Raw genomic sequence first — 27,088 nt, forward strand, 5'->3', positions numbered from 1 at the left:
ATGGCCACACAAAAGCAACTAGACAAACAACATTTCCCATGACCGAATCGGTTAACCCTCGCAAGTAAGACATATACCGCCAATTTCCGTAGTCGGCAGTGGGACCTTGCAGCATGATCCGCAAATTCCAACATCAACCCGACTTTTGCGACTTTCCCCGCATTCACGACCAACAACATAAAATCTGTCGGTGAGCGCATCTCTCCCAAAATCACGAGGCTGGGTATAGCCAATCTCCGACTTTCGGAATGTCCCAGGCGCTTATTCTGTTGACTGTCCGGCCTCTCGACCGCTCGTGTTGTCGTGCTCTTCAACCTTGTGCTGCATTCAACTGGCGCCAAGTCGAACCGCCGAGATGAAAGACGGGACCAGGATTCTGCCAAATTCGGTACAGAAAATGGCAGAGGGAGACGAGAAACACGGCATAGGCAGCGACGATGCGGAAATAGGTGTCGCCACGCCCGTAAGTCTGGCAACACCCCCTTGATGAACTTGCTCGACGCCACGACCACAATCAGTGATACTAGCCAAATACCAGGTTCCCAATGAAGAGCCCCCCATTGATGGCAAATTAGAAAAACGCCTACTATTGAAACAGGATCTGCGTATCCTCCCCCTCTGCGCGTCCATCTACTTCCTGTCATTTCTCGACCGCTCCAACATTGGCAACGCCAAGATTCTCAATTCTTCCACTCATGATGACCTGCAGACCTCCACAGGCATGACAGACTACCAATTCAACATTGCGCTGATGGTATTCGTCGTGGCATACGCTGTATTCGAGGTCCCCTCCAACATTTTGCTCAAGAGACTACGGCCGAGCCGATGGCTGGCGTTTCTCATGTTTTGCTGGGGCGCCCTCACCATTTGTCTAAGTGCCGGCAGGAACTTTGGCGGCGTCACGGCCTTGAGATTCCTGCTCGGGGCGTTTGAAGCAGGTCTTTTCCCAGGGCTCGTGTACTACCTGACGTTTTGGTACAGGCACAATGAGAGGAGTGTGAGGTATGTACATCCGCGAGAATGGACCGGGAAACTCTGCTCATCGTGTCCTTGAAGGGTAGCTTTTATTCTCGCCTCGGCTACCTTGGCCGGAGCTGTAAGTCGGCTTCTGCCCTTCAAGAAACCGCAAGCGCCTGGGCTAATGATGTGTGAACAGTTCGGAGGCGCAATCGCCTACGGGATAGGCCACATCAACAAGGCGCATAATCTCCGAGGGTGGCAGTGGCTGTTCATCATTGAAGGGATCCCCTCTTGCGTGTGCGCCGTCCTCGTCTTCTTCCTACTGCCCGACTACCCCGAGACGGCGAGCTGGCTGGGCGAAGCTGAGCGAGACCTCGCCCAACGACGGCTCCTCCACGAGGGCAGTAAAGGCACACAGCCGGCCATGACCTGGGCGGATGCCAAAGCCACGCTGACGGACTGGCGGCTCTACGGCCATTACGCGATTTACTTTGCCATTAGTCCTGGGTTTGCGAGCCTGAGTCTGTTTTCGCCGTCGATTGTCTCGGGACTTGGCTACCAGGATCTCCAGGCCCAACTCTTTACCGTTACGCCCTGGGCGGTGGCATATGGTACCTTGATAGCCCGCATTACATCTGTGTGTGCACCGTGACTTGAGCTGACAGAGACACAGTCTGCCAACTAGCCGTCGCCTACTCGGCAGACCGCTTCAACGCGCGCGGCCTACATACCGCCGGGGCAGCTGCCGTTGCTGCCGTCGGGTTCATCGTCTCGGCCGCCCTGCCGCCGACCGCTTACGCGTCACGATACGGCGGCCTGATTCTCGCGACGTCGGGCGCGTTTTCGGCCATCCCTCCGCTGTTGGGCTGGCTGTCGTCCAACATGTACAGCACCGCGGCTACGGGCCTGGCTATTGCTATCAATGTGAGCTGCGGAGGAGGGCTGGGGCAGATCCCCGGTGTTTGGATATACAAGGCAGGCGAGAAGAGCAGGGGATACCCGACTGGCCACTGGACGAATGCCGGGTTTCAGATATTTGTTGCTGCCGCTTCTGTTGGACTGTGGGCATTTTACAGGGTGAAGAATAGAAGGTTGACTGAGGAGGCCAGGAGGAATGGAGTCGAGCCGACTCTCTTCAAGCTGTAATGGGTTGCCCGTGTGTCTGTGGTACCGGTGGGAATGCAGTTTGTGGCAAGATACTATGCGTCACTCAAGTTGGTGTGTCACTGGTTTCCAAGGGAGGAAATTTCACCAAGGTCTCGGTGATATTTTTTTGGAGTAGGGCTTGCTACCTTTGAAAGGGAAAAACAGAAGATCTACCAAATTGAACCTCGCACTTGTGTAAGGCCTCCACTTTTGCCAGAGTCGTTAAAACACTAGCATGCGTAATTGTTGACAAATAGTAAGCATCTTCAAAGTCCAGCTCGTTATCTGGTTCATATCTTGCATATGTAAGAGTTGCGGTTCTTATCGTGGATACATAACCTGAAGCTCACACTCTGTGGAAGAATATATTTTGCTCATCAACTACATATGACACTAAACTAAATATACTATAGGGTATTGTAGTGTAGAGCGCGATAGTTGGGTACTTTTGCCTCACACTGTATGTACATTACTTGATAGGGGTAAGATGAAGTAAATGACGATAGATATTTAATATATATTCCATGTTGGTAGTCCATTACTTCTCAGGGTTAGGGTTGAGGACTATTGGAGCTTGCAGAAAAGGCACACTAAAATGGCCCAGTCCATCCATTCCGGAGCGCGCAGAGAAATCAAGGTAGCGAAAGCTTGTGATTGGCGAGGAGGCGAGGAGGCTGCAGGCCCATGCGCGCGCACCTGGTCCGGCTATGACGTCGTTGCCTCGGCGGATCGCAGGGGAACTCGACAAGATCCTTTGGACCGTTGACGCTTGCGAGCGTGCCTCCACCGCACTCACCAGGGCGCCGACCCTCCAGCGTCATTATCTGGGGCTCTGGAGTCGCTTGTTGTTGCCAAGACCCTGTTTCGACGCACGAAACTGGCGAGGGCCATGATCAGCATCCTGTGCTCAGCATGCCTCGGGGGAAACGCCCCGCGAGCGAGGTGATGAGACAACTCGAGCACGATGACGAGACAGACATAGCTCTGCAGTAAGTCATGCTGCCCGGCTGAATGCTTGGCTCCCCAAAGATGTGAGGTCTCTCGGTTTCCCGTTTGGCCCGAACAGCCGCAAGTCAGGCACAGCCCAGGCGACAAGTAGCAGTCTGGGCGGAGTCAACATGTCAAGCACATCCTGAATCAGTGTGCGTCTGCAAACAGGCTCAACCTTGTCACTCGTTCGTCGCCCAGGCTGCATGCTCAAGGCCTATCAATGGCTAGAACGATGATGATGCCCGGACCACTGCCGCCGTCATCGCCGGGTTGGGCCTCGCCATGTGATGACACCGATGATGCCACCGCGTCTGTGGACTGGTCGATCATCTTTCCTCAAGAGTGGCGATATGCTGCAAGCCGCAACAGCAACGCCTTGGATATCTGTACACGCCGTCAACGGATTGGATGCCTTCAGGACGTAGAGGGGAGGCGGCAAATCCTGATTGTGTGAAAAGGCTGGCCGAGCATCGACATGGCCCAACGCATCGGCACAAGGGCTGGCCAGATGCAGGACACCTGGGTTCTCCGTAGATAAACAAGTCAATATATATGCGCGACAGTTTGATGATATTACTCCGCCAGCTTGGGTGTTGATGGGCCCCGTCATTCGGCACGTCATACCAGACCATCTCCAGATATTGATGCTTCAATGTTCAAGGGCTCAAGGGCTGGGGCCTTGCACTGGCTACTCAGCCGCCCCACTGAACCCACTGCCAACAGGCACTTGAGACCGGCCAGGCATTGATGGATGGATGGAAAAAAGCCGCTGCACAAACACCCTCCAGTCCGCTGGCCTGGCGCCTCAAGCGACCAGGACCGGCTGACGTCTGCTTGTGGCCCATAAGCAGCCAGCTCGACCTTGGCCTTCAAATCTGGTTTCTAATCCACCCAAGAATCTCAAACGTCGTTTCCGAAGCCGCCTCGCCTATTTTTTTCTTCTCCCGCTGCCATCCGCCCAGTCTTACCTGGTCTTAGACTTTGTTGTTTTGCTTTAATTCCTGTCATTGCATCTTGGGGCGCTCCCCTTGTCCCCTTCGTCATTCATCTCTCGTCCGTCATCGCACAAGAACAGAATTGCTGCGTTTCGCACCTTCGTCATCGTTCGCCCATCAAACCCCGCACCCAGTCCGTCGCAATCTAGCAAAAATCCAATCTCGACAGCGACAATACTGCAAACACGACGGCGCTATAGAAAAAGAACAGCAAAAACAAGTAGCCGCGAGCCAAAGTACCCTTTTTTGGAACAAACTTTCCACGCGTCGGTATACGTATTGCAGCACTGGAAGCCACGCCTTCAGAAGCATCGGTAGTCGCTAATTAGCGGCGCCTCAATACGCCCGCCATGTCGACGATTCAGCACATCAAGAACCTTATCCGCCATGGTAAGTTGTATTCGTCGCATTGTACCTACCTCCTCATCATGTAATAAACCCCGCGTCCTGAGTTGTCGCTCGTCGCCATTCATCTTCATTCATTCCTACCTGATCAGCCCCTGGAATTTGCCCGTCAATCATGATGGCATACCCCCTCAGACTCCTCTCGGACTGTTTCTGTTGTCCAATGACGTCTACCCTCAGTACGCAAGCCACCTTATCACATGGTTTCCATTTTACCTCAAATAATAGGGACTCTTGATACTAATCGCATTTTTCTTCGCTACTAGGCAAACAAGCTCGCAATGTTAATGTAGACGACGAGCCCTCGAGGAAGAATGATGTACCACCTGCTCCCGCTGCAAACCAGGAGAAAATGAACATCTCCGACCCCGTCCTACACCAGCCGCTTCCTCACAAGGAGCCACTCGAGGCCTACTCAGAGACCCCGGGAGATACCCAGAACCGAGCTGCTCAAGCCCACAACGCTGCCGCCCACCACGTTGAGCCCGCGCAAGACGTCAACGCCAAAGCGAGTGGCACTTCCAAGAAACGCGTCGACGATGCCAGTCTTGCCAAACTCGTTGCCGAGGAAAACGCAAGCAGGTCCAAGTTCCCTAGATATCCCGGTCTAGAACGATGGGAACTGATCGAAAAGATGGGCGACGGTGCGTTTAGCAACGTATATCGCGCCCGCGACTTGCAGGGCGACGCTGGTGAAGTCGCCATCAAGGTTGTTCGTAAATATGAAATGAATAGCATGCAAGTAAGTGGTATTGCGACTAAGAGCGTATACACGTCGCTCTTTTCCTCCTCCCCTTTTTTGGTTTCTGTCCTGCCCCGTTCCATCCTCTCCTTTTGAGCTTTCTTGCCATTCCCTTTCCACTGCTTTCCGTTGCGCAAGTCTCTCTACAATATATATCGACCGATTACCAACATTTGGGGTTCTCGCCCCGGATAGGGAGATAGGCATCTACATCCGGAATTCAAAAAGGCTCCGAAAGCAGCAGAGGTGCGAACATATTTCTCTTTTGTCGGATTGCAGTTGTCAATCCACATGTTGCTTTGAGCAGCATCTATTCACGCCTTTGGCGGCATTGGCCACATCTACAGTTCAAGAAAAGCAATGGGAATGCTGACCTATCATCTCCAAGCGTTCGAATATATTGAAAGAAGTCTCGATTATGCGCCAGTTAGATCATCCGAATATTATTAAGCTCATCGATTTTTCTGAATCCAAGCAATACTACTACATTGTTCTTGAACTCGCTCCCGGTGGCGAGTTGTTCCATCAAATTGTCCGCCTCACGTACTTTAGCGAGGAGTTGTCTCGCCACGTAATCATTCGTGTCGCCCGAGCGTTGGAGTACTTGCACGAGGAGAAGGGAGTTGTTCATCGGTGAGACTTTGCCAGTAGGAATGGAGTCTGAGTGTTTTCCAAATGGAGGGCTAACTCCATCTAGTGATATCAAGCCCGAGAACATCTTGTTCAACCCGATACCTTTCATCCCCTCCAAAGTCCCGAAACCGAAGCAACCGGGTGATGAGGACAAGGTGGATGAGGGCGAGTTCCTTCCTGGGAAGGGCGCAGGGGGTATTGGTGAGATCAAAATTGCCGATTTTGGCTTGTCAAAGATTGTTTGGGAGAGTCAGACTATGACGCCTTGTGGCACCGTTGGTTACACAGCCCCCGAAATCGTCAAGGATGAACGGTATTCCAAGTCGGTTGATATGTGGGCCCTCGGATGCGTATTGTACACCCTGCTCTGCGGGTTTCCCCCATTCTATGACGAGAGCATTGAGGTCCTGACCGAAAAAGTGGCCAAGGGACAATACACCTTCTTGTCACCGTGGTGGGACGATATTTCCCAGTCTGCGAAAGATCTCATCACCCACTTATTGACTGTCGATCCGGATAAGCGATTCACCATTCGCGAGTTTCTTGCCCACCCGTGGATTCAGGGCACTGGGCCAACTCCTAGCGAAGAGAGGAGAAAGTCGGAGGCTGTTATCCGAGGATTTGATGCTAGCAAGCTGGACGATGTGGGCAAGCGTTATGACTTCCGGTCACCTGGTGCTGTCAATTTGCGCGAGGTGTTTGATGTGAGCTATGCTGTCCATCGTCAGGAAGAAGAGGGCAAGCGACGTGCTCAAGTCGGAGCTCGAGCCGGTGGCATGGGCAAGCCCTTGGGCGGCTTGGATGAAGAAGACGAGGATGCCGATGAGATGCAAGTTGACCAGCAAGCTCAGAGTCAGGCTCCCAACAACGGTACTCATGCCCTCGAACAAAGCATGCGGAATACCAACATTCGGGATCAAGAAGCCCTTGCTCGGGGACGGGAACGTGAACGAGCGCCTGCGCCTGCTCCTGCGCCTGAGAGGGGGTATGGTCAGCATTCAGCAGCCGTGACCGCTGCAGCTAGACAACAGGTCCGAGACCGGAATCGACAAAAGGGCGCGTTTGAGTTGACTCTTGAAAATGCAACACTACTTGGCAAACGAGGCAAAAAGATTTCCGCCATGGGCGCATAAGGAGATGTGCTGTCTTGAGATTGACGATACCCATACTCCTGGGCCACGCAAGACCTAGACATTTCTTAACATACATTGAGCGAGGTGGTTCTATCAGACACAATTTTTCATCTGGAAAGGCATATTCGAGACAGCGGCATGGGGGAGAACAATAACGAAGGGCGTTGTAGTGAACTTGTGTTGCCCTTGATTGGTTCGTTTTCATATAGTCCATTTTTTTCATATTTATGTTCCCCAGCGCTGGAATGAAGAGAAGATCAGCCTTTGATTTGGAGGCGTTGGGACTTTTTGGAATCGGCTTCTTATTTCCTTTATTTCTTTGCCTGTTTAACAGCGCTCGAGATGTCGACATCGAGCTGCTGGGGGGCTGGTGCCAGAGTGCTTGATGCATATGTCCGGTACCTTGGGCGGGATACATTTACAGGGAGTTCTGGCAACATGTACATTTGTTGAGTGCTCTAATAAACAAGATGCAAGGATTTGCCTACTTGAGTCTGCTTTCATCTCCTATTTCGCGCTTCTCCGTACAAATTGTGCATGGGCGGCGCTACGAGGTTTCTTCGGCAGTGATGTCGTGTCCGTGGGACTTGGCCTCTGACCTTTTTCCGACCTCCTTCGTCCTCTTATCGATGTGGATCGCGGCGTGGGACGACGCCGTTTTGCAAAATCAATATGCCTCGCTTGTATGTGATTGTATGTGATTCCCATGTCTGGAGTTACTTTGAGCTAGCTGCTGTCTCGCCAGGTACAGACATGCCGCAAGGCTCATCCTCACCACTCTGCCTCGCCTCTTCAGGCTGCTGTAGGGGCTCAAACTGTTCATGTCCCCAGAACCATCTTTGTAGGGCCCCAGCCCAAAGCAGTAACGCCCCTCCGTTGAGGCTGTCTCACCAAGCGATGCTCTGCAAACTACCGTCTTGCAAAGTGCTCCCATTCTTCCCCTGCCAAGCCTCGTCTATCAAATATCCATCTCGATACCTAGGTCAACCACATTGGGGGCTCGAATCTTGCAGCGTCCCCCGACATCCGATCCCTGTGACAAGCTCCTTTTCTGGATTGCGCATAATTCTGACCGTTTACTACATTGTCAGGTGAAAGGATTCCTGCGCTGGAAGGATACGAAAGCGCTGCGGACCAGGTCTCGTGGTATATTCCTGGCCAATGCAATATCACCTGGCAAAAGATCACATTCATCACGGTAAGTACACGTCTAGAGGTGACCCTTGCGATTCAGCTGCGCAGTGCGTCTCTAAATTGTCTTGACCCGTTTGACTCCAACGCCTGGTAATCTTACAATGTACGGTCCCCGAAGGGGAAGCATGTATGTGACCCCCGACCACGAAACCACTTTACAACTCCTCCTCAGTAACCATTTGATCCCCATTAGAGTGTCCCGCCTGTCCTTCCTTCTTGGGCATAGTAGCCTCCTTGTCAATCATTTGTCTAGAAACCGCAACAATATTGTCTTCGATCAATTCCTGCCCGACATCCTCCAAGTGCTTCTTGGGGTCTAGTTTGCCGACATAACGCGTCTTGAGCTGTTCCTTCGTCAACTCTGTCTCCTCCTTGACCCTCTTCTCGTAGCCATCGGCTAGGCTGACCAGGCGCTGCAGCCGCTCCTTGTTCTTGTCGCCTTCTGAATGGAAGTCGTTCATCTCCAGCGCCTCGGTCCACACGTGTTTGTGGAGGTTCATGAGCATGTTCTCCTCGAGGGCCGTCTTTCGGTAGTTGATACCGATTGAGTAGTAGTGGCGGTTGAGGCCGTGAATGAGAGCCTGGATTGAGGGCTTGTTCAGGTGGCCTAAATTACTGGTGCTTTGGCGGGGTTCCTGTCCCATCATCAAAAGCTGCGGGTTGATTAGGCGGAATGCGTCAATGACAACCTTGCCCTTGACGGACTGAATGGGGTCGACGACGACGGCCACGGCTCGAGGGTTCAGCTGCTCAAAGGATTGCTGGGTGTTGATATCAACCGATGACAACCAGCATCCGAACCCAGGATGTGAGTGGTACCAGCCAACGACTGACTCGGGTCTGTTTACGCCTTGTGTAAGCCTCCCTTTCAACATGGCCCGTGTGATGGTCGGCAGTTCCTCTTACCTTCCTGTTTGCCTCAACATGTCCATCATCTTAGTCTGGAAAACGGGATCGACGGCCTCGACACTGACACCTGTCCCGCTCTGAGGCATGGCAAACACGTCCATCACCTTGACTGTGAAGTCGTCCACGAACTCCCCCAGCATGAGCCCCATCACTTCCATAGGAACACCGGCGCGGCCGTGTCGCAGCATCTTCAATAGCGCCAGTGATGAAATGTAAACCGTCTCAGAGTTGTCAATGAGGTTTGTGTTGTCCTGCAATTACACAAAGGGCACAAGTTAGTTTCCTGCGAAGACAGCCAAAGCACCAGGGCTCGGGAGCTGCACGTACCGTGCCGTGGGCGGCTCCAAGGGCGCCTATGCCACCACCGAGCAAATTTCTGAATCGTTCCATCGTTAAGGGCGTAGAATGTAGTTTTGAGGGGAGAAACGAAGAGGTAAAGACCACTGCCTGAAATCAATTCTTGATATCCTCGACGTAAGGTGGTTTGTGTTGAGGTTTGGCTGCTGTGGAGCTAGCTTGCCTTGCGTTGACGCCAGCATCGGCCTGCCTGGAGTGACAAGCTGAGTAATGAAGTCACGTGGCACCCTTTGTCAATGACTGCGCCAAAGCTCTGCCGAGCCCCATATTAACGTGTGGCTTTGATACACGACATCGGGCAAGCCTTAGCCATACCGCCTCAACTTTAATCCGTATTCAGCCATCTACACCAATTGGCGGGAGGGCAGTCGCGACCTTCCTTGCGACGCATCCTTTTAAGCCTGCAACTTCTCCCGTCTTTCGATTTTGTAGGACAATGCGGCTGGCTCTCTAGACACCTACTCTCCTCCCTAAACCGTTATAAGCATTTAATTTATACTCATTGTGCAGACTCATTCTCAACTGCCCAGGCTTCAAAAACCCCAGACTCCCGCTGCGATGGGCGACTCTAATTTGGCCCAGGCCCAGGCCCAGCTGGGCTCTGTCGCCCTCAACGGCTCCTCGCCAAAGAAGGTGGCCTACTTCTATGATTCAGATATCGGTAACTACGCATATGTCACTGGTCATCCTATGAAGCCCCATCGAATTCGTCTTGCGCACAGCTTGATCATGCAGTACAATCTGTACCAGAAAATGGAAATTTACGTGAGTTCTGGTGCCGCCACGACGCCTCGGGAAGATTAAAGGCTGACCTGGTTTCAGCGAGCTAAACCCGCGACGAGAGGCGAAATGACACAATTCCATACCGATGACTACATTGATTTTTTGCAAAAGGTCACTCCAGACAATATGGACAGTTACATGCGTGAGCAGGGCAAATATAACGTCGGCGACGATTGCCCGGTCTTTGATGGGTTGTTCGAGTTCTGTGGAATCAGTGCTGGTGGAAGCATGGAGGGCGCTGCCCGCTTGAACAGACAGAAATGCGACATTGCTGTCAACTGGGCTGGTGGCCTTCACCATGCCAAGAAATGTGAAGCAAGTGGTTTCTGCTATGTCAACGGTAAGTTCTGCCACCACCACACGCCAAATTCGGGGCTTCTAACAAAGTTAGATATTGTTCTCGGCATTCTCGAGCTTCTGCGATTCATGAAGCGCGTCCTCTACATCGATATTGACGTTCATCACGGTGATGGGGTCGAGGAAGCGTTCTATACGACCGACCGTGTTATGACAGTATCCTTCCACAAGTACGGCGAATACTTTCCTGGCACCGGTGAATTGCGAGACATCGGCATTGGACAGGGTAAAAACTATTCTGTGAACTTTCCGTTGCGCGATGGTATCACCGACCAGACCTACAAATCGATTTTTGAGCCAGTCATCGAGAGCGTTATGAAGTACTACCAGCCTGAAGCCGTTGTTCTCCAGTGCGGCGGTGACAGTTTATCTGGCGATCGCCTGGGTTGTTTTAACCTGAGCATGGATGGTCACGCTAACTGCGTGAACTACGTCAAGAGCTTCGGGCTACCCACCTTGGTCCTGGGCGGTGGTGGTTACACGATGAGAAACGTTGCTCGTACATGGGCATATGAGACTGGTGTTCTGGTTGGCCAAGAAATGGACCGTACTTTACCATACAATGAATACTACGAAGTAAGTTGCAGCTGATGTTGTTACCGCCCCCGAATTCGATGGCTAACTGGCTATAAGTACTATGCTCCGGACTTCGAGTTGAACGTGCGAGCTTCAAACATGGAAAACTCAAACAGCAGAGAGTATCTAGATAAGATCACCGTCGCAGTCATCGATAATCTTCGTCAGACTGGGCCTGCTCCCTCAGTTCAGATGCAAGACGTGCCGCGGAAGCCATTTGGCGGTATGACTGATGAAGAAGAGGCCGAACTAGATGATTTAGACGAAGACGAAAACAAGGACGTTCGAATGACTGAGCATCGCTGGGACAAGCATGTTGAGAATGGGGCGGAATTCGAGGCCAGCGACGACGACGAAATGGCTGCTGCAAATGGTGCAACTCGAAGCAATGGAAACAAGGGGACTTTCAATGACTTCAAGAGCGCTGATGCAGCGGAGGATTCTCGCAGCAAGTCGCCCAGGGAGAAACAGGACGACAACACTAAGGAGGCCGTCGAAGCCGAAACTCACGATGTGAACGATGACACGATTGAGGACGTCGGGGCTATGGAAGAACAGGAGAATCAGGCTGCTGAACAAGAAGAGAAAGAAGACCAAGACTTGAAGAAGAATAAGGTCGATGCTGACGGTGATGTCGGTATGACATACTCGAGTGTCGCCGACGAAGCCACCATCAAAAAGGAGGAGGGCGAACCCGAATCTGTGCCCGAGGATGAGAAGGAGCCAGAGAAACCTACGGAAGAGAAGCCTTCTGTTGCGGAACCAGACAAACCCGCCGAGGCTGAAGGGGCCACAGAAGTCAAGGCAAGCGACAAGCCTGCGGTTGACCAGGTGTCCGAAGAACCGGTCGAGAAAGAAGGCGAGGCCCAAGCAACAACTGAAGCTGAAACAGAACCTATGGAAGTCGACGACAAAGAGAAGTCTGAGGACAAAGCTGAGTTTCCAAGTAGTAAATTCCTACTCTGATGAGGAACGGACAGCTTGATTGGTCAGCTTTGAGGTGTATTTGTTTTCCAAAGCTTCCAGCGCATGTCCTAGCTTGGTTGGCTTCTAACGCCATGCTGGACATGATGTATTGTACAATCTTGGGACGAGCAGCGAGCTGGCCTGACGGGGCGTTTTCGGCGTACAGGCATAGCGATACTACAAAGTTAGTTGGGAGGTTCGCTAGGAGCAGAGCCGTTTGGTTAATTAGCTCTGTCTTTCGGTATCGGTATACATTTTAGCCACAGAATTGAATTTTTTGCCATTTGAGAGGGTTATGCATAGGAGCCAAGGATTCACAGCTGACTTGTAAATTGAGGTGTACTTATTGGACCCTGGCCCAGGCTTTAACGCGCACCCCACCACGTTCCTTGTAACCAGGTTTTTTCCTCTCCCAGCATCTGGAGGCTGCCAAACCATGCTTCTCCAACAGCTTTTTTTATGCGGGGACCAAAATTTGGCAATTCAGTTTATCGGCGCCGCATGGCACCCCACGCCACACCACCTTTTGATCTGTCCCGACACCAACCTCACAATTGATTGAAAGTCTGTAGCTTGACCGCCAGCTCAAGACGATTCTCTCCATCAATGTAGCGACTATTTCCGATTCACACCCTTTCAACGCCCTCGACCCATCCGAGGTTCCAAACACACCCCTCTCAAAGACTCTAACCTGAGTCACCGAACACGCAAAATGCCTGCCTCAGCGGCACCCGTCGCCGCAGGCGGGAGCGAGTCGGATGGCGCGAAGCTCGCCGTCTGGAAAGAAGCTCTCTACGAACGGTGCAAAGAAGCCGGCCCGGGCAACGACTTGTTCTCGCAAGATGACCTGCTGCGACTGGACGTCATCCCCAACAAGGACCTGCTGCTGCTGGCGCGGGTGGTGCAGTCGCTCAGCGACGACAAGCTGTTCATCACCATGAGGGAGGCGAGCGGTCAGGTTCTCTGGAAATGGCGAGATGCGCAAGAAGCACACAAGTGAGTTTGCGACTTCCCCCCTCCCCCTCCGGATATTTACCCCTCCCAGGCTCCTAGCAAGAAACGTTTTTTTTTTGTCGCCGTGCAAGTGGCCAGTGCTGACTCCGAGGCCCTGCAAGATACAAGCAGTGCTCAACCGACGAGCAAGTCATGGTGTACTCGCTCATCGACGACTCCGGCGGCGACGGAATATGGTCGCAGACGCTCCAGAAGCGGCTCAACATGCACGACAGCGTGCTCAAAAACGCCATCAAGCAGCTGCAGACCAAGGGACTCATCGCGCCCTTCAAAAACGTCGAGCACCCCAATAAAAAAATGTACATAAAGGCGTCGATCCGGCCCAGCGACCGCGCCACCGGAGGCCCGTGGTACACGGACCAGAACCTCGACGAGGCCTTCATCGAGGAACTACAGCGCGTGGTGTTCGATTTCGTCAAGCGCCAGAGCGGATACCGTAGCACCCATGGCGGTGCCGGCGCCAGCGCCAGCGCCAGAAGCCAAGTGCCTACAAAGGGTGTCATCAAGGGCACCGCTGCAGACAAGGGCAAGAAGCGCGACGCAAGCGAGATGAGTAAGCCTCCCGCCAAGGCAGTCAAGGCCTCTGCAGGCGCGACTCCAAGGCGAGAAGCGGCTCTGTTGCCTCTTCCTGCGGGCTATACGGCGTACCCAACGGTTCGAGATATCGCCCGCCTCTTGTCGAGTAGTGGTATTACGAATAATACGATCTTGTCAGAAGAGGATGTTAAGAAGCTTGTGGATGTGTTGGTGTGGGATAACCTCATTGAACCCATTAAGATTGCTGGTCGGATGGGGTATCGTGTCTCCAGAGTCGCAAAGCAATCGCCTCAAAATTGGGCAGGGAGAGAAGATCCTACAGGGCGCAGTGGCGACCCAGAGCTTTATCTCAGCCCTTATACGGAAGCGCCCTGCGGGAAGTGTCCTGTTTTCGAGCTCTGCGAAGAAGGGGGCCCTGTGGGACCTAGCAATTGCGAATATTTCAAAAGGTGGCTAGGGTCGGATGTCATCTGATAAATGACAGCATGCGATGGCAGATGGGTGGTCAGGTGGTGCGTGCCGCGACTGCTTGTATGAGTACAGAACGGTGGTTACTGTCATTTTTGGGCTTTTTCTCGTGCTGGTGGGTAAAGGATGCATGGCTTGGGAGTTTTGGCGGGCTGTTTTATGTGTTTTTCTGGAATCAGCCAGATTTATCTTGGCTAAGCATGGCATGGCGCATGGAAAAATGTAGACAAAAAAGGTTCGACCAGTAGGCATATTCTTGTCTTACACATCATGTCTGAAATAAACCCACCATCACACATGCTAATGTTATGGAATATGAAGCCTTAACGCTCAATTTTGAGGAGCAGGAAGTCGGAAAGTTCAGCTTTTCAAGTATATTGTAAGGCAGCTGGTAGGCAGAATGAACTGCCATTCAATGGTAAACCGCCGCTATCGATGTATCCAATATCCGTTTTTCCATCCCAAGAACAAAAACAGGATGATAATGGTAATAATGCAAGGCTAATATCACAATTTACAGCTCACCAGACTTGACGATGGTGGGGCGTTTGCTGTACTTGACAGTACCGCTCTGGGAACCAGTGGCCTCGAGGGCCTTGACAATGTTCAAGGACTCCTCGTCAGCGACTTCGCCAAAGACGACGTGCCGTCCGTTGAGCCATGAGGTAACGACAGTGGTAACGAAGAACTGGGAGCCATTTCTGTATAGATTTGGGTCATTTATGTGATTCTTAAACGGTAGTGCGAGGGAGTTGTCTCGGCATGGATTGTAGAGCTGGCACTGTAGCCGTGACGCGGGGACTTACGTGTTGGGGCCGGCGTTGGCCATGGACAACAGTCCAGGGCGGTCGTGATTCAGCTTGAAGTTCTCGTCGGCGAATTTGTCACCATAGATGGACTTGCCACCAGTGCCCTATCAACTTGTCAGTGCTTGTTGAAAACAAGCAAATTATAGAAATCCTTCGTACATTGCCACGCGTGAAGTCACCACCCTGAAGCATAAAGTCGGGGATGATGCGGTGGAAAGACGATCCAGAGTAACCAAAACCCTTTTCACCAGTGCAAAGAGCGCGGAAGTTCTCGGCGGTCTTGGGAACGACGTCGTCAAATAGGTTGAAGCTGATGCGACCAGACTGCTCTGTTTCGCCAGAAGTGTCAGTTTTCGATTCTTCCAACGGTGGGTGAATTGGCGGCGGAGAATCAACACGGAAAGGTGACCGAAGGAATTTACACGCATCACCAGTGCTACCAGGATGGCATGGACTCGAAATTGTCCATTTGTTAAAGAGCTCATCCACCGCCACTGGCGTATCTAGGACACAAAGAGGCCAAAACAAAGTACATACCTTTGACAGTATTGGTAGGCTTGCCGCCCTGCATGACAGGACCCTCCCAGGTAACGTCGAAGAAGCTACCACCCCAAGTCAGATGTGGTTCGAAAGACCAATTGGCGATTTAGGCATAGGAATAAGAATGAAGAGACTTACACCTTCTTGCCCATGGCTGCGGAGGTAACAGAAAAAAAACGGGTGGTTTGAAATCTGTTTGACGCAGATGCAAGTTGAGGGAGAGAAAAAGGTCTGGCGCCGGGAGCGCAGAAGGTGTGGCGGGGTAGGAGGGGTCGAAGAAGTGTTGATCGCATTGTGAGGCAGCTGGAGGGGTAAAATGTTAGTGGCGGGAGCCAGGACCAATAAAAAAGGCACCAGGAGCTGGCAAAGAAAGAGCCAGTGTGGGTGGGCAATTGGAGGGAAGGCAGCGGCTGGATGGAGCAGACAGCTCCAGCATGCAGCCTTCACGGGCAGGGGACCACGACCACCGTCGAACAGCGTTGGTAGTTCAAATGCTGGTGCGCAAGTTGGTCCAATGTTTGTGTGAAGCTCGCCATGGACGCGGGAGCCGCCAACTTGGCCATCAAGTGTTGGTCCATTCGACAGTCGCAACGACCACGGCTGCGATTGGCTTTGCCTCTGCTATCAACGGCAACAGCGGCATGCACGCCAGTCCTGCACATTCAATGACAGATCCGCGAAATCCCGCCATTTTCCCGATCATCGCCATGGCTACGGACGGTGAGAGGCAGAACCATGTTGTTCGGCGCGAGTGGATCTGCCCCAAGAGCCAATAGTCAGGCAAACACAGCCCACTCGCTGACAGCTCGTCGACGAAGCTTGTTGCTCAGCAAAGTGCCATGGTGATGTGCAACTTGCAGCTCTAGCATGAACGATGCGTCTCTGCAAATGGGCTGGACCTGCTTTTGACGGCGGAATGTGCCATTGACCAGCTGTGCATGCATATGCGTGTCGAAGGTGCCGGCGGCAACCAAATGGGCTCTTCACTGATGCTGAGGAGTTGACTGACTTCGCGCTGTTGCTGCCGACAGGGATATCTGCATCGAACATTGGCAAGAAAGAAAGCGCCTCAACGTACCTAGAAGGCAAGGGCCTTTGAATTGATAGTACAGTAAAATACAAACAAGGGTTGCAAGAAATTTGTTGATGATTGAATGCTAATGGCAAACTCGGTTGACCAAGTTGGAGGGCTCGCCAGAAAGGGGAAAAGTTTTGGCCGGGTGGCGACGGGCTGGGATGCGCGCCTGAAGTCTCAGGTACCTTGTTCCCCTGGGACGCAAATTGGATTGCTGGACACATCAATGCCAATATCTTTCGTACAAGGCACTCCACAGACGGCCAAGCAACTCGATAATGGTTTCATTGCAAGCACAAAATACCTGGAAGAATATTAGGTTCCTCCATCCTAATTTACTCCTCTTGACCTTGCAAGCACTCTTGGGCTCTGAAGGGAATTAGAGCGCCACCATGGTACACCTGAATCAAGTCACGTGACCATGCCTTCCCCTGGTCGTTCATGGGCTGGGGGTGGACTCCACGACCTGAAGCCCGAGAGACCAGTTGTCCAGGTTTGGGTTTCCAGTCCATCGACGACAGTACTCTCACCCTTGCGAATAACGCCTCCCGTGCACGTCGCGGCCTCTCAATAATCGCTATTCATCTCGCTCCTAGAGCCTAGTCTTGTCTTTGGATTTTTCGCAATGGATTTAAACGATCTCAAGAGCACCGTCTCCAACCTCACCTTGTACGATCTCAAGGCAGGTTTCCGCAAAGCCCAAAATGGTAAATGAATTTCATCCCAACTCCGGTGAGCGGCATTCTGACATTATTTCGATAGCGGTTATGAACTATACAGAAATGGAGGCGAAGGTGCTACTCTACCAACAACTCAATTATGCGAACCCCGGGTCTGACATCGTTGCAATAGGTGCGAGAAGCTACCAACAATGAGCCATGGGGCGCTTCGTCTACATTAATGCAAGAAATCGCCAACGGCACATTCAACTAGTACGAAACCGGGCGAAACGTTTCTTTCAAATGGCTAACCTGAGACCAGCCAAACACTCAACGAGATTATGCCCATGATCTATCGCCGATTCACCGAAAAGGCCGCCGAGGAGTGGCGACAAATCTACAAAGCGCTACAACTGCTCGAGTTTCTCATCAAGCACGGCTCTGAACGGGTCGTTGATGATGCTCGGGGACATATCACTCTCCTGAAGATGCTGCGACAATTTCACTTTATTGATCAGAACGGCAAAGACCAAGGTCTCAATGTGCGGAATCGAGCCAAAGAATTAGCCGAGCTTCTGGGCGACGTTGAGCGCATCCGATCTGAGCGCAAGAAAGCGCGGGCAACCAAGAACAAATACACCGGCGTTGAAGGCGGCATGACCTTTGGAGGTGGCTTTTCTGGTGGGAGCGGTAGTAGATATGGCGGATTCGGCAGTGAATCGGGAAACTACGGCGGCTACTCCGGCGGTGTTTACGGAGACGGCGGCGGCTTCGGTGGCCAGCATGATGGCTACCGCGAGTCGGGCGGTGGTGGTAGCAGTGGTGCCGGCCGGTCCGATGGGTTTGAGGAGTATGACGAGTTCAACGAAGATGAGCGACCATCGAGAGCTTCACGCAAGTCCGACCACACATCCACCAAGAAACCAGCTGCCGAACCAGCAAAGAAGAAGGAGCCTGAGGTTGACTTGTTCTCATTCGATGACCCAGTTCAAAGTTCAAGCTCCGCGACCCCTGCTGCGACCCAAAGCTCAGGCCTGGCCGTTTTGGCTGGGCCGTCTAGTGGCAATGTCGGCGCAGACGATGATGACGATTTTGACGATTTCCAGTCTGCAACACCGGCAACTCAGCCGATTGTTCAACCTTTAACAACTCCTCTCACTTCAACAGCCACCTCAACGGCACAATTCGCCGCGCCCCAACCAGTGTCCGCTCCCCAGACTGCCAACCTTAGCCAGATGGTCAACACTTCGTCTATCTCACCCGGGCCCAACTCCAGCGCTACCCATGGCGCCAATTACTCTGCCTTTGCTGTCCCAATGACCCAGAACCAGCCTCCCAAGCCAACTGGCTTCCAACCTGCTGGTCCGAACTACTTCAGCGGTGTTCCATCTCAAGCACCTAACCCAGCTCCGACCAACATGTCGGCTATGGGCAACATGGCTTCAACCGGACCAACAACAATGGCGAACATGAAGCCTGTCACCAGTCCTGGGTCTAAGCCAGCCGGAGCCAGCGGTGGTGATGCATTCGGCGCTCTCTGGGGCAAGGCTAGCTCCAGCATCAAGAAGACCGACAAGTCAGCCAGCGGGCCTGCAATGGGACAGCTTGCCAAGGAGAAAAGCAGTGCTGGTATCTGGGGAGCGCCAGCCGTGTCCTCCCAGCCCGGTTCCGCAGCTGGAAACAGCGGGTCAGCATCTGGTGATCTGCTTGGCTAGGTTGGCATTGTATGGATCGTTTTGCTTTGACCTCGAGTTTATTCACGCAAATCTAGCAACGGCTCCTGATGCGGGACTAAAATTGCACGTACGGGCCATTGGGAAGGATTGGCAATGGCTAATCTACAACGCACGCATTGAGCAAGCATGTTTGAAGTTGAGACTTTTAGATAGGCGTATGGCGCAAGAAAATGAAATTGAACCAGCCATCAGCCATACCGCATGCCACCGTATAGACGGACATGAAACCCACCGTCAAGCCTCAATTATCACAATACACAATCGGCATTTAGAATCAGCTGAAAACAAGCTTCTGCGGGCCATTGCATCCATTTTTAGCTCATGGCCGCCAGAGAAAATGTCCGTCAGGCCTTGCAGGGCCAGAGCTGCCCGCCATGGTCCCTCTCATTTGGCCATGCTGCGGCCGGGCAACGCATAGCCGGGTTTGTGGGTTCATGGCAATCGATCAAACGAACCAAGCCCAATCGCTCAACGTCTTGGGCCTTGGTCTGTTGCTACCAAGACCAGCCGAGACCCGGGCAGACGCGCTTAAATCGTGCGAGTGCAGCAAGGTTGTGTAAGCGCCGGCTTTTGCGTCGTGGTGCAGAGAGCACAGTGATTGGTCAACCGGGCGGCTGCCCACACTGGCCAACGTCTCATACATGCTTGTCAAAGATGTCACCGCTGGTCCCCTCCGGGTGTGAGTCGTTGATGAGTCGTTCACCAAGGATGTGAACCGGGTTTGTGTACATATGTGGTCGCCGGAGGCTCAAAATTTGAAACGGCGACGGCCCATGTCGGTACATGTGGACGGCAGCGTCGCTGCATTTAGAAACCAGCACTACATTGCCGGGTGGTACACATGGTGGCATGGCCGCAGGAAGATGCATGGCCTTGGTCTGGTATAAAAGAGTCCAACATCCTACCTAAACGTAGCCTCGTTCTTCTTCACTCTCAAGTCAAAAAACATCTACTGTGTTGGAAGGAACTGTTTCTTTCCTTTGTCTCTTTTTTTTTTCTTTTTCCTTTTTCTCCCTCTCACACCTTCTTTTCTCGGGTTCGGACTAGGGGTCTCTCTGCGCATTTAAGATCAACCATCTTTGCTGTTTCAACGTTTTGCGTATTTCCTCTTGTTGAAATTTACACATTCTCTCACTGTGCTTGAAGGAAACAGACTCGAAAGATCCGGATATCCATCCATTCTCTTCACAACAAAGAAACGCCAGCTTCAGCCCGTCTCTCGCTTGCTGCTTGTTTTTATTTTTGAGTCTTTGCTCCAACTTACGCAGTCGGGCAAAGGCTTCTTTTGCACCAAACTCACGATTTCGCCCACCACGCCTCCGCCGGCTATTGTGCCGTTCTACTCGAAACATTTCCCTCTTTGCACGGCCAAGTGCTCGTCTCGACCTCGGCTTTCGCTCGATATTCCCACTGGAGTCACTGCCAAAATGCCTGCTCCTCCAGCGTTGGGTGCCCTGGGCATGACGTTTACGGCCATGCGCGCTCTACAGGCCATTTCACTGATCACCATTATTGGGCTGGCTTCGAATTTTATTTCCGAAATGGTGACTGCCAGCTACGTGCCTCCGCCTGCGCTGGTCGGCACTCTTGTCGTTGTACGCTTCTCCGTGGCGAGTGTAAAAAGGGTTTTGGCTGACTGACTGAACACTAGGCTTGCATCACTGCTGTTTACACCGTCATCACGTACATTCTCTACTGGGACTCGATGCTCCCTCTGCTGATTTCCACCGGTGCCGATGGCCTTTGTCTCGTCGCCACCATCGTGGTGGCTTGTGTCGTCGGCAAGCCCGTCAGCTACCTCTCGTGCCCTTCGCTCCCCGACAAGGGCAACACAGCCAACTTCATACACTCCCTTTTCCTCAATCTCTCACGCAAGAACTACTTTGAGTGGGTTGACCCAGACAAGGCAACCTGCTTTGAGATCAAGGCCATCTGGGGCCTCAGCATCTGCCTCTGCGTCCTCTACTTCATGTCCGCCGTCACGTCGGCCTGCCTCTGGAAACGCATCAAGGGCGGCAGCCGGCCCCCTCCCAAGGACTTGGAATGAGGGTACGGCCGTGGGGAGGTTCCGGCCGGGAGGAAAAGATTGGCAGCGCCGCCTCGGGCTCCGCGAGAGCTGCATAGGGCAAAGAGCCTTGGCACAATGGCCATGGTTCACCCGGACAAGAGATATGATAGCGACTCGGGCAGCGACGATGCCGTCAGCATGAATATCCCTTATCAGGCTCGTGGGTCTGTTTATTCATCGTTTCCTCCCCCGCCGGCCCCCGCGGCGACAATTCGCGAAAAGCGAGCTCGCCTTCAGCCTCCGCCTCGACCTGTCGAGACGATCCCTCCGTTGCCGCCTGTGCCTGTTGTTGTACCGCAGCCAAAGTCACCCGTGGGTTTGGGGTTACTGAGTCCTCCTCTGACCGCGCTCAGGCCTAAACGGAAGACCATCTTGGAGAGGATTGACGGGTGGTGGGATTTGGGGCTGCTGGAGAAAAGGCAGACTCTTTTTGGCAAACACCGTAATGAGTTGCATTAGAATTAGTTTTTGATTTGGCTTTGGCTTTGGGGAAATATTCAGATTGCCTGCTAAGACTTGGTTCAGGACTTAATCGTTCGTTGTTTTCTGTTTGTCTTTTTTGAAGGGGTAGGGGGCTTTGGGTATAACACTGGCATATCATGGGATCGTGACAAAAACTGACAATTAATTGATTAGGTTGTTGGTTTGATTTTTTATATTTTGCTAGGTCAGAATTGCATTAATGTTGGTCAAGGTTTCGACATTGTGGGGTGAAACCGCTTTTAGATGGTGATAAGCAACTCGGGCATAGGAATATTTAAACAATAAAATAAAAAAAAGATTGCATGGGGCTGTTCTTCTTATTAGCGTATAAATAATTGCTATTACTTTCCGTATTGCCTCTGCTCGATTGATGAATTGATTGCATGTGAGTAATGTCTTTGTAATAATTCTCAAGTCGCGGGTGTAAATACAGGGTAACCTCGCGCAATGCTGTGAGGCCAATCAGAGTAATAGTTGGCAAATAAAAAAAGGGGAAGCGTGATGACAAATGGGCGCCAAGCACATCAGCCACCAACGATCCACTCTTAAGGCCCTTGAAGTTGATCGCAACAGATGGCTGTGGCATTGCCTCACTGCATCACAAAGAACAGAGGCGCATCAACGGTTGCGATTTAACTACCCGACATATGCTCTCTGCCTACACGGCCAGTGAGACCGTGCCCCAGAAAAATGTCCTACCCAACGTCCAAAATATCGGCCCTTCGACAGCTCATGTCCAACAGTAAGACCCGCTCCTCCGGGGGCTGTTGGACCTGTAGAATGAGACGCAAGAAATGCGCCGAGAACCGGCCAGAGTGCGATACCTGCAAGGCTCTTGAAATCACCTGCTATTTCCAGGACGAAAAGCCGGATTGGATGGATGGCGGACCCAAGCAGAGAGAGATGGCTGATAGGATCAAGGCCGAGGTGAAGAAGCAGGCCAGCCAGAGGAGGGATCGCAAGTATCTAGAGATGCTGGAGGCAGGGACCAAGATGGTGAGCATAAGCGACACTGACGATCCACAGGCCAACGGGGGCCGTGGAAAGGCCCCCATGTCTGGTGCTTCAGATACCGACCCGTCGCCTCGTAGCCATGGAATTGGCTCATCGCCAGAATCAAGCAACACGAATGGCGCCTCACCGCCCGAAGTGCCGTGGCACAGCCAGGTCTTTGTGCGGCAAGAGGATATTGACGACAATGGACTCGACAACGACCTCCACTTCTTGATGATTTATCTCGATTACGTCTTCCCCTACCTGTTTCCCCATTACCGGCCGCCGGTTCTTGCGGGAGGCCGTGGCTGGATCTTGGACATTCTGCAACGCAATAAATGCGTCTATCACACTGCGGTTTCGCTGGCAAACGCATTCTTCGCCATTGTTCTGGCAGATGGAAAGCAGGAGCACGAGCAGTGTGCGATGCGCATGGTGCACAGCCTGGAGAGCCAGCTTGAACTCGGCCTCAAAGAACTGTCCAAGGAGATGTGCTTGATCAACGCCAGCAAAACCGGCTTCGACAAGGAAAAGGGTCTTGTCGTGATGCAAAGCATCATTCAAATGCTCTTCTTCGAAGTCGCGACCTCCAAGAAGGAGAACTGGCGACTGCATCTCGATGCTGCGATCGCATTGTTTGTGCAGATATTGTCCGAACCGGAACAGTGGACGGGGACGCTGCACAGCCTGTACAGTCCGCGGTGGCCTCCGCCTGAGATTGGCGCGAGAAGACCCTGGAGCACCAACCAGGCGGCCCTGCGATTTTTCACGGCGACGCTCATATACATTGATGTGCTGTCGAGTGTGACGCTCGGAAGCTCACCGCGCCTGCTCCGATATCACGACACCGTTATCCCAGCGTGTGCAGAATTCCAAAGAAGTATCGAGCCTACGCCTGCGGGGCCGCTGACCATGGATGAGTTCTTCGGCTTGCCCAACTGGATTATCCAGCTTCTCGGCAACGTAGCCGCGTTGGAATCCTGGAAACGCGAACAAAAGCAAATGGGCTCACTTTCAACGGACGAGCTGGCATCGCGAGGAAAAGTGCTCTCCGACGGAATCAAGACCGGGCTTGACCTTTTAGAGAACCACCCGGAACTGCGATACCCGCCCCAGGGTGTATTCCCGCTGCTCGTCGCAGACCCTGTGACGGGAGCCCACGCAGAGGCGCAACCGAGGTTCCAGATGATTTGGCTGCTTGCAACGCTGAGCTACCTGCATGTCGTCGTCTCAGGATGGCAGCCGTCCAGCTCTGAAATTCGCTGGTCTGTGTCCAAGGCAACGGAGCTGCTCACCTCGCTCCCGACAGGAGCCTGGCTGAGAGCGGTGGCTTGGCCCATGTGCATCTGTGGTTGTCTTTCGCCGCCAGAAGACGAAGACAAGTACCGCCAAATTGTACGGCGACTTGGCGCGCTGCAAATATTTGGCACTGTCAAGGAAGGCATGGAGGTCATGGAGAAGGTGTGGTCCATACGCGGACAGATTGACGAGTCCTGGGACGTGGCACGTTGCTTGAATATATTGGGATATGGAATACTATTGATCTGATGCTTGCCGCATGGAGTAACTAACTACATTTTGGCTGTTTTGCGACGGACTGCGCATATAAATGATAAAACGATTCATGAGCGGCCTTGGGTTTTGTAAATATCACAAGGAATAAATAAAACGACTTATTGCACTTGAAACTTAAATCCCATCATTGTGGGCTTTGTGCTCTTACACGTTACAGAGACGTCAACTGGTAATTGAGTCGCGACAAGACCCAGTGCTCAAACTTGCGCACACGGTACCAAACCACCCGCCTTGCGATCACAACGAACACAACGCATCTCATCAAACCCTCACCAGGCCCGCCATTTATATAGCAACACTGAAGAGAAACAAATCGCCTCTTAGGCAGCCAGGTCCTTGGTCTCATCTCCCCATAAACCGAAACAATGCGCCCATGGACCCTATGTATCCGGGGGCAATTGTGGAAACTTGATTCCGCAGCCGGATGATGGTGCACAGTGCTTCCGAAGAGCGCTTCCACCGTCACGTCGCACACCAACTTCCCAACTCCACCAACACAACACATCCGGCCATGCATCGACGAGCCGCACTTCAATGGAGGACGACAACGGCAGACAAACACCCGGAGGGCCAGGACCGCCCCGGTACATCCGCAGCCGCATTGCCAACGCGTGCGATGGGTGCAAAGCGCGCAAGGTCAAGTGCGATGGGAAACTACCCTGCGGCTACTGCGCAGGGCGACAGCGGCCGCAGGCGTGTCACTACTCGCCACAACGGCGCAGGACGACGGCAAGCAGGAGAGTGTCAAAGAGTGTCGACGATGAAGGAGTGGGCGGAAGGGCGCTGAGGACTCGACCGGCTGCCGTGCACGATTCTGCGCAGGGTGCTTCGACGCCGAGGACGCGAGATTCCGCCGCCAGAACCGCCGATGATCGGCAGGCAGCTGTGAATGTGAATGGCCCAGCCGAGCCCTCGGCTGAGGACGACACTGAAGTTCCACGGGAGGCACGGCTGCTGTGCGATGCGCAGGGAAAGCTGGTCTTCATCGGAGACTGCGCGCCACTGTCGTTTTTCCAGTCTGTCCGACAACTCGTCACCAGCAGGGTGGGACAACACGCCTTTGCACCAGAGAGCAGCCGCTACTCGGTCCTGGAGAACGTGCCCGCTGGGTATTCGACGAGGGAGCGAGCCGGCGGCGGGTTCGGAAGCCCGCCGGACGTCGGGGGCGTTGATTTCGACGCCATTGTTGCCAGTTATCTGGCGACGACGACGGGGCTGGCCGACTTGTTCGACAACGCAAAGCTGCTGAGCGATTTGCTGCTGTGGGCGAACCATGGACGGGGGTCGGATGAATTGACGTCGGTTGTCAACTATCTTGTTCTGGCCATCGGGAGCCTCAAAGACCACGAGGCGCTGTCGCAGGGGTACTTTGAGTATGCGCGGAGCAAGGCGTACGCCACGTTGAGCGGCAACTTGAGCGTCGGGACGGTTCAGGCCTTCATTCTCATCACCATATACATGCTTTGTTCATGCCAGATAAACGGCGCGTATTTGTTCTTCGGCATAGCCGCCCGGGCGGCGTACTCCATCGGCATCCATCGAACCGAAGTGAATGCTCGATTTGGAGCCCACGTGCACCGACAGAGGGATCGGCTGTGGAAGAGCGTTCGGATAGTAGATTTATTTCTGAGCACGTCTATGGGCAGGCCGCCGTCCGCTTCGGATGTCGACTGCACTGTTCCGTATCGAAATGTCGACGGCAACGGCGACGAGACCTTTGACCTGTTGAATGCCTCGGTACAGATCCTGCTTATTACAGAGACAGTAGTGGTGGAAATCTACTCCAGACGCAAGATCTCGCTGCAGCTCACCGAGGGAATATCACACCAGCTACGGGACTGGTCAGGGCGCTGGCTGCAGCAACTCAAGGATGTCATTGCTCGAACCGATTCTCGCAGCACGGCCGAGATGAGCGGTGCTTGCCAGGTTTTGTCATCATACTACTATGCTGTCATGCTTGTTTCGAGACCATTTCTCATGTATGAGCTTGTGAGGAGGCTATCCGACAGTCAGTCGGCGGCTGGAAGGTCGCCCCTTACATCTGGGAAGTCGAAGCTTGCGGATGCATGCATTGATGCTGCCAGTTTAATGGTCGACCCGATACTGGATCTGATTGACCGAGGCATCTTCAACAGCCGAGCGCCGCTCATCGTGTAAGTGCCACAGCTGCTGCCAAGTGCCGGAGAGGTTCGAGGCTAATACTTGTTTTACAGCTCTTGGTTGTTCGCGTCTGCTCTCGTCTTGGGTGTCGGTCTCCTGGGCGGGTTTGGCCGCATTCTTGAAAAGTACTGCCGCATGTCCATCCAAGCGCTCGATCACTTTGCCAAAGCTGACGGCCACGCCACCCAATACTCGCTCATTGCTCAATCCCTCCTCATGACGGCGCTGGAGTATCTCGAGCGACGGGAACTCCAGGAACGGCTGCGAAGAACAGAAAACTCGAGCCAACTATTCGGCTTGATGCCGCCGGAACCGCGGACAACGCCCGGAGAATCCACACCGGGTAGGGATTCATCCCAGCACACTAGCAGAAGTCCTGCGGCTGTGACGTTTCGGGGACGGGAGCCACTGGACAGGTCATTCTTGCAGCACCAGGGCTTGCAGGGTGTTCCGTCTCCGCGACTGGCCGAGATTGATTCGGCGTTTTTGGGGTTGACCGAGTCACTGATGCAGACGCCGGATGATAATTATTGGAATGGGACCGTAGGCAATGACGGGGATGCAGGGTCGGCATTGAATCTGTTTCCCCTACTGGAGGCTGGGGGAGGGATTGATTTGGCGCATTATTTTTAGGGCCGGCACTATCGGCGGCAATATTTGATGTACATCTATGTCTGATGAATTCATGTATAACGAAGGGACTACAAAGGGCGAGTATTATAGGGCAATAGATCCAACCCCACGGATTATACCTCGTACTGCGGTTTCGTCATTGCGTTGGAGTGCTGGGTTGTTTTTGATAACCGAGGATCCGAACTTCCGCAA

General features: G+C 53.0%; 11 protein-coding genes across 11 annotated transcripts; 9 read left to right on the forward strand and 2 right to left on the reverse strand.

Moving 5' to 3' along the window:
• Positions 1-397: 397 nt before the first annotated feature.
• prlL_0 (MFS transporter prlL) lies at positions 398-2,106 on the forward strand (the record flags this gene model as incomplete). Its single annotated transcript, XM_014692480.1, has 5 exons — positions 398-463; positions 539-1,002; positions 1,057-1,096; positions 1,157-1,571; positions 1,634-2,106. The coding sequence occupies 5 exons, from the start codon at positions 398-400 to the stop codon at positions 2,104-2,106; spliced, it is 1,458 nt and encodes a 485-aa protein (XP_014547966.1).
• A 2,335-nt stretch (positions 2,107-4,441) lies between these two features.
• Positions 4,442-7,004, forward strand: srk1 (Serine/threonine-protein kinase srk1; the record flags this gene model as incomplete). The annotated part of the gene is made up of 4 exons (XM_014692479.1): positions 4,442-4,481; positions 4,763-5,238; positions 5,627-5,871; positions 5,936-7,004. The coding sequence occupies 4 exons, from the start codon at positions 4,442-4,444 to the stop codon at positions 7,002-7,004; spliced, it is 1,830 nt and encodes a 609-aa protein (XP_014547965.1).
• Positions 7,005-8,353: 1,349 nt separating this feature from the next.
• On the reverse strand, positions 8,354-9,497 carry rpn11 (26S proteasome regulatory subunit rpn11; the record flags this gene model as incomplete). Its single annotated transcript, XM_014692478.1, has 3 exons — positions 8,354-9,038; positions 9,105-9,358; positions 9,435-9,497. 3 exons carry the CDS (start codon positions 9,495-9,497, stop codon positions 8,354-8,356), a joined length of 1,002 nt encoding a protein of 333 aa, XP_014547964.1.
• A 525-nt stretch (positions 9,498-10,022) lies between these two features.
• On the forward strand, positions 10,023-12,146 carry HDAC1 (Histone deacetylase 1; the record flags this gene model as incomplete). Its single annotated transcript, XM_014692477.1, has 4 exons — positions 10,023-10,229; positions 10,287-10,587; positions 10,639-11,180; positions 11,238-12,146. The coding sequence occupies 4 exons, from the start codon at positions 10,023-10,025 to the stop codon at positions 12,144-12,146; spliced, it is 1,959 nt and encodes a 652-aa protein (XP_014547963.1).
• Positions 12,147-12,858: 712 nt separating this feature from the next.
• Positions 12,859-14,171, forward strand: G6M90_00g026210 (uncharacterized protein; the record flags this gene model as incomplete). The annotated part of the gene is made up of 2 exons (XM_014692476.1): positions 12,859-13,142; positions 13,262-14,171. 2 exons carry the CDS (start codon positions 12,859-12,861, stop codon positions 14,169-14,171), a joined length of 1,194 nt encoding a protein of 397 aa, XP_014547962.1.
• Positions 14,172-14,679: 508 nt separating this feature from the next.
• On the reverse strand, positions 14,680-15,666 carry csr-1 (Peptidyl-prolyl cis-trans isomerase; the record flags this gene model as incomplete). Its single annotated transcript, XM_014692475.1, has 5 exons — positions 14,680-14,866; positions 14,972-15,078; positions 15,134-15,303; positions 15,512-15,576; positions 15,653-15,666. The coding sequence occupies 5 exons, from the start codon at positions 15,664-15,666 to the stop codon at positions 14,680-14,682; spliced, it is 543 nt and encodes a 180-aa protein (XP_014547961.1).
• A 1,548-nt stretch (positions 15,667-17,214) lies between these two features.
• On the forward strand, positions 17,215-18,963 carry G6M90_00g026230 (uncharacterized protein; the record flags this gene model as incomplete). The annotated part of the gene is made up of 4 exons (XM_014692474.1): positions 17,215-17,296; positions 17,352-17,383; positions 17,442-17,521; positions 17,571-18,963. The coding sequence occupies 4 exons, from the start codon at positions 17,215-17,217 to the stop codon at positions 18,961-18,963; spliced, it is 1,587 nt and encodes a 528-aa protein (XP_014547960.1).
• Positions 18,964-20,411: 1,448 nt separating this feature from the next.
• Positions 20,412-21,031, forward strand: G6M90_00g026240 (uncharacterized protein; the record flags this gene model as incomplete). Its single annotated transcript, XM_014692473.1, has 2 exons — positions 20,412-20,579; positions 20,636-21,031. 2 exons carry the CDS (start codon positions 20,412-20,414, stop codon positions 21,029-21,031), a joined length of 564 nt encoding a protein of 187 aa, XP_014547959.1.
• Positions 21,032-21,127: 96 nt separating this feature from the next.
• G6M90_00g026250 (uncharacterized protein) lies at positions 21,128-21,511 on the forward strand (the record flags this gene model as incomplete). The annotated part of the gene is made up of 1 exon (XM_014692472.1): positions 21,128-21,511. One exon carries the CDS (start codon positions 21,128-21,130, stop codon positions 21,509-21,511), a length of 384 nt encoding a protein of 127 aa, XP_014547958.1.
• A 714-nt stretch (positions 21,512-22,225) lies between these two features.
• ptaR3_0 (Pestheic acid cluster transcriptional regulator 3) lies at positions 22,226-24,076 on the forward strand (the record flags this gene model as incomplete). The annotated part of the gene is made up of 1 exon (XM_014692471.1): positions 22,226-24,076. The coding sequence occupies one exon, from the start codon at positions 22,226-22,228 to the stop codon at positions 24,074-24,076; it is 1,851 nt and encodes a 616-aa protein (XP_014547957.1).
• Positions 24,077-24,637: 561 nt separating this feature from the next.
• G6M90_00g026270 (uncharacterized protein) lies at positions 24,638-26,896 on the forward strand (the record flags this gene model as incomplete). Its single annotated transcript, XM_014692470.1, has 2 exons — positions 24,638-26,256; positions 26,317-26,896. The coding sequence occupies 2 exons, from the start codon at positions 24,638-24,640 to the stop codon at positions 26,894-26,896; spliced, it is 2,199 nt and encodes a 732-aa protein (XP_014547956.1).
• Between the last annotated feature and the right edge of the window lie 192 nt (positions 26,897-27,088).

The sequence above is a fragment of the Metarhizium brunneum genome, chromosome 1 (genome assembly GCF_013426205.1).
Source record: "Metarhizium brunneum chromosome 1, complete sequence".
NCBI lineage: Eukaryota > Fungi > Ascomycota > Sordariomycetes > Hypocreales > Clavicipitaceae > Metarhizium > Metarhizium brunneum.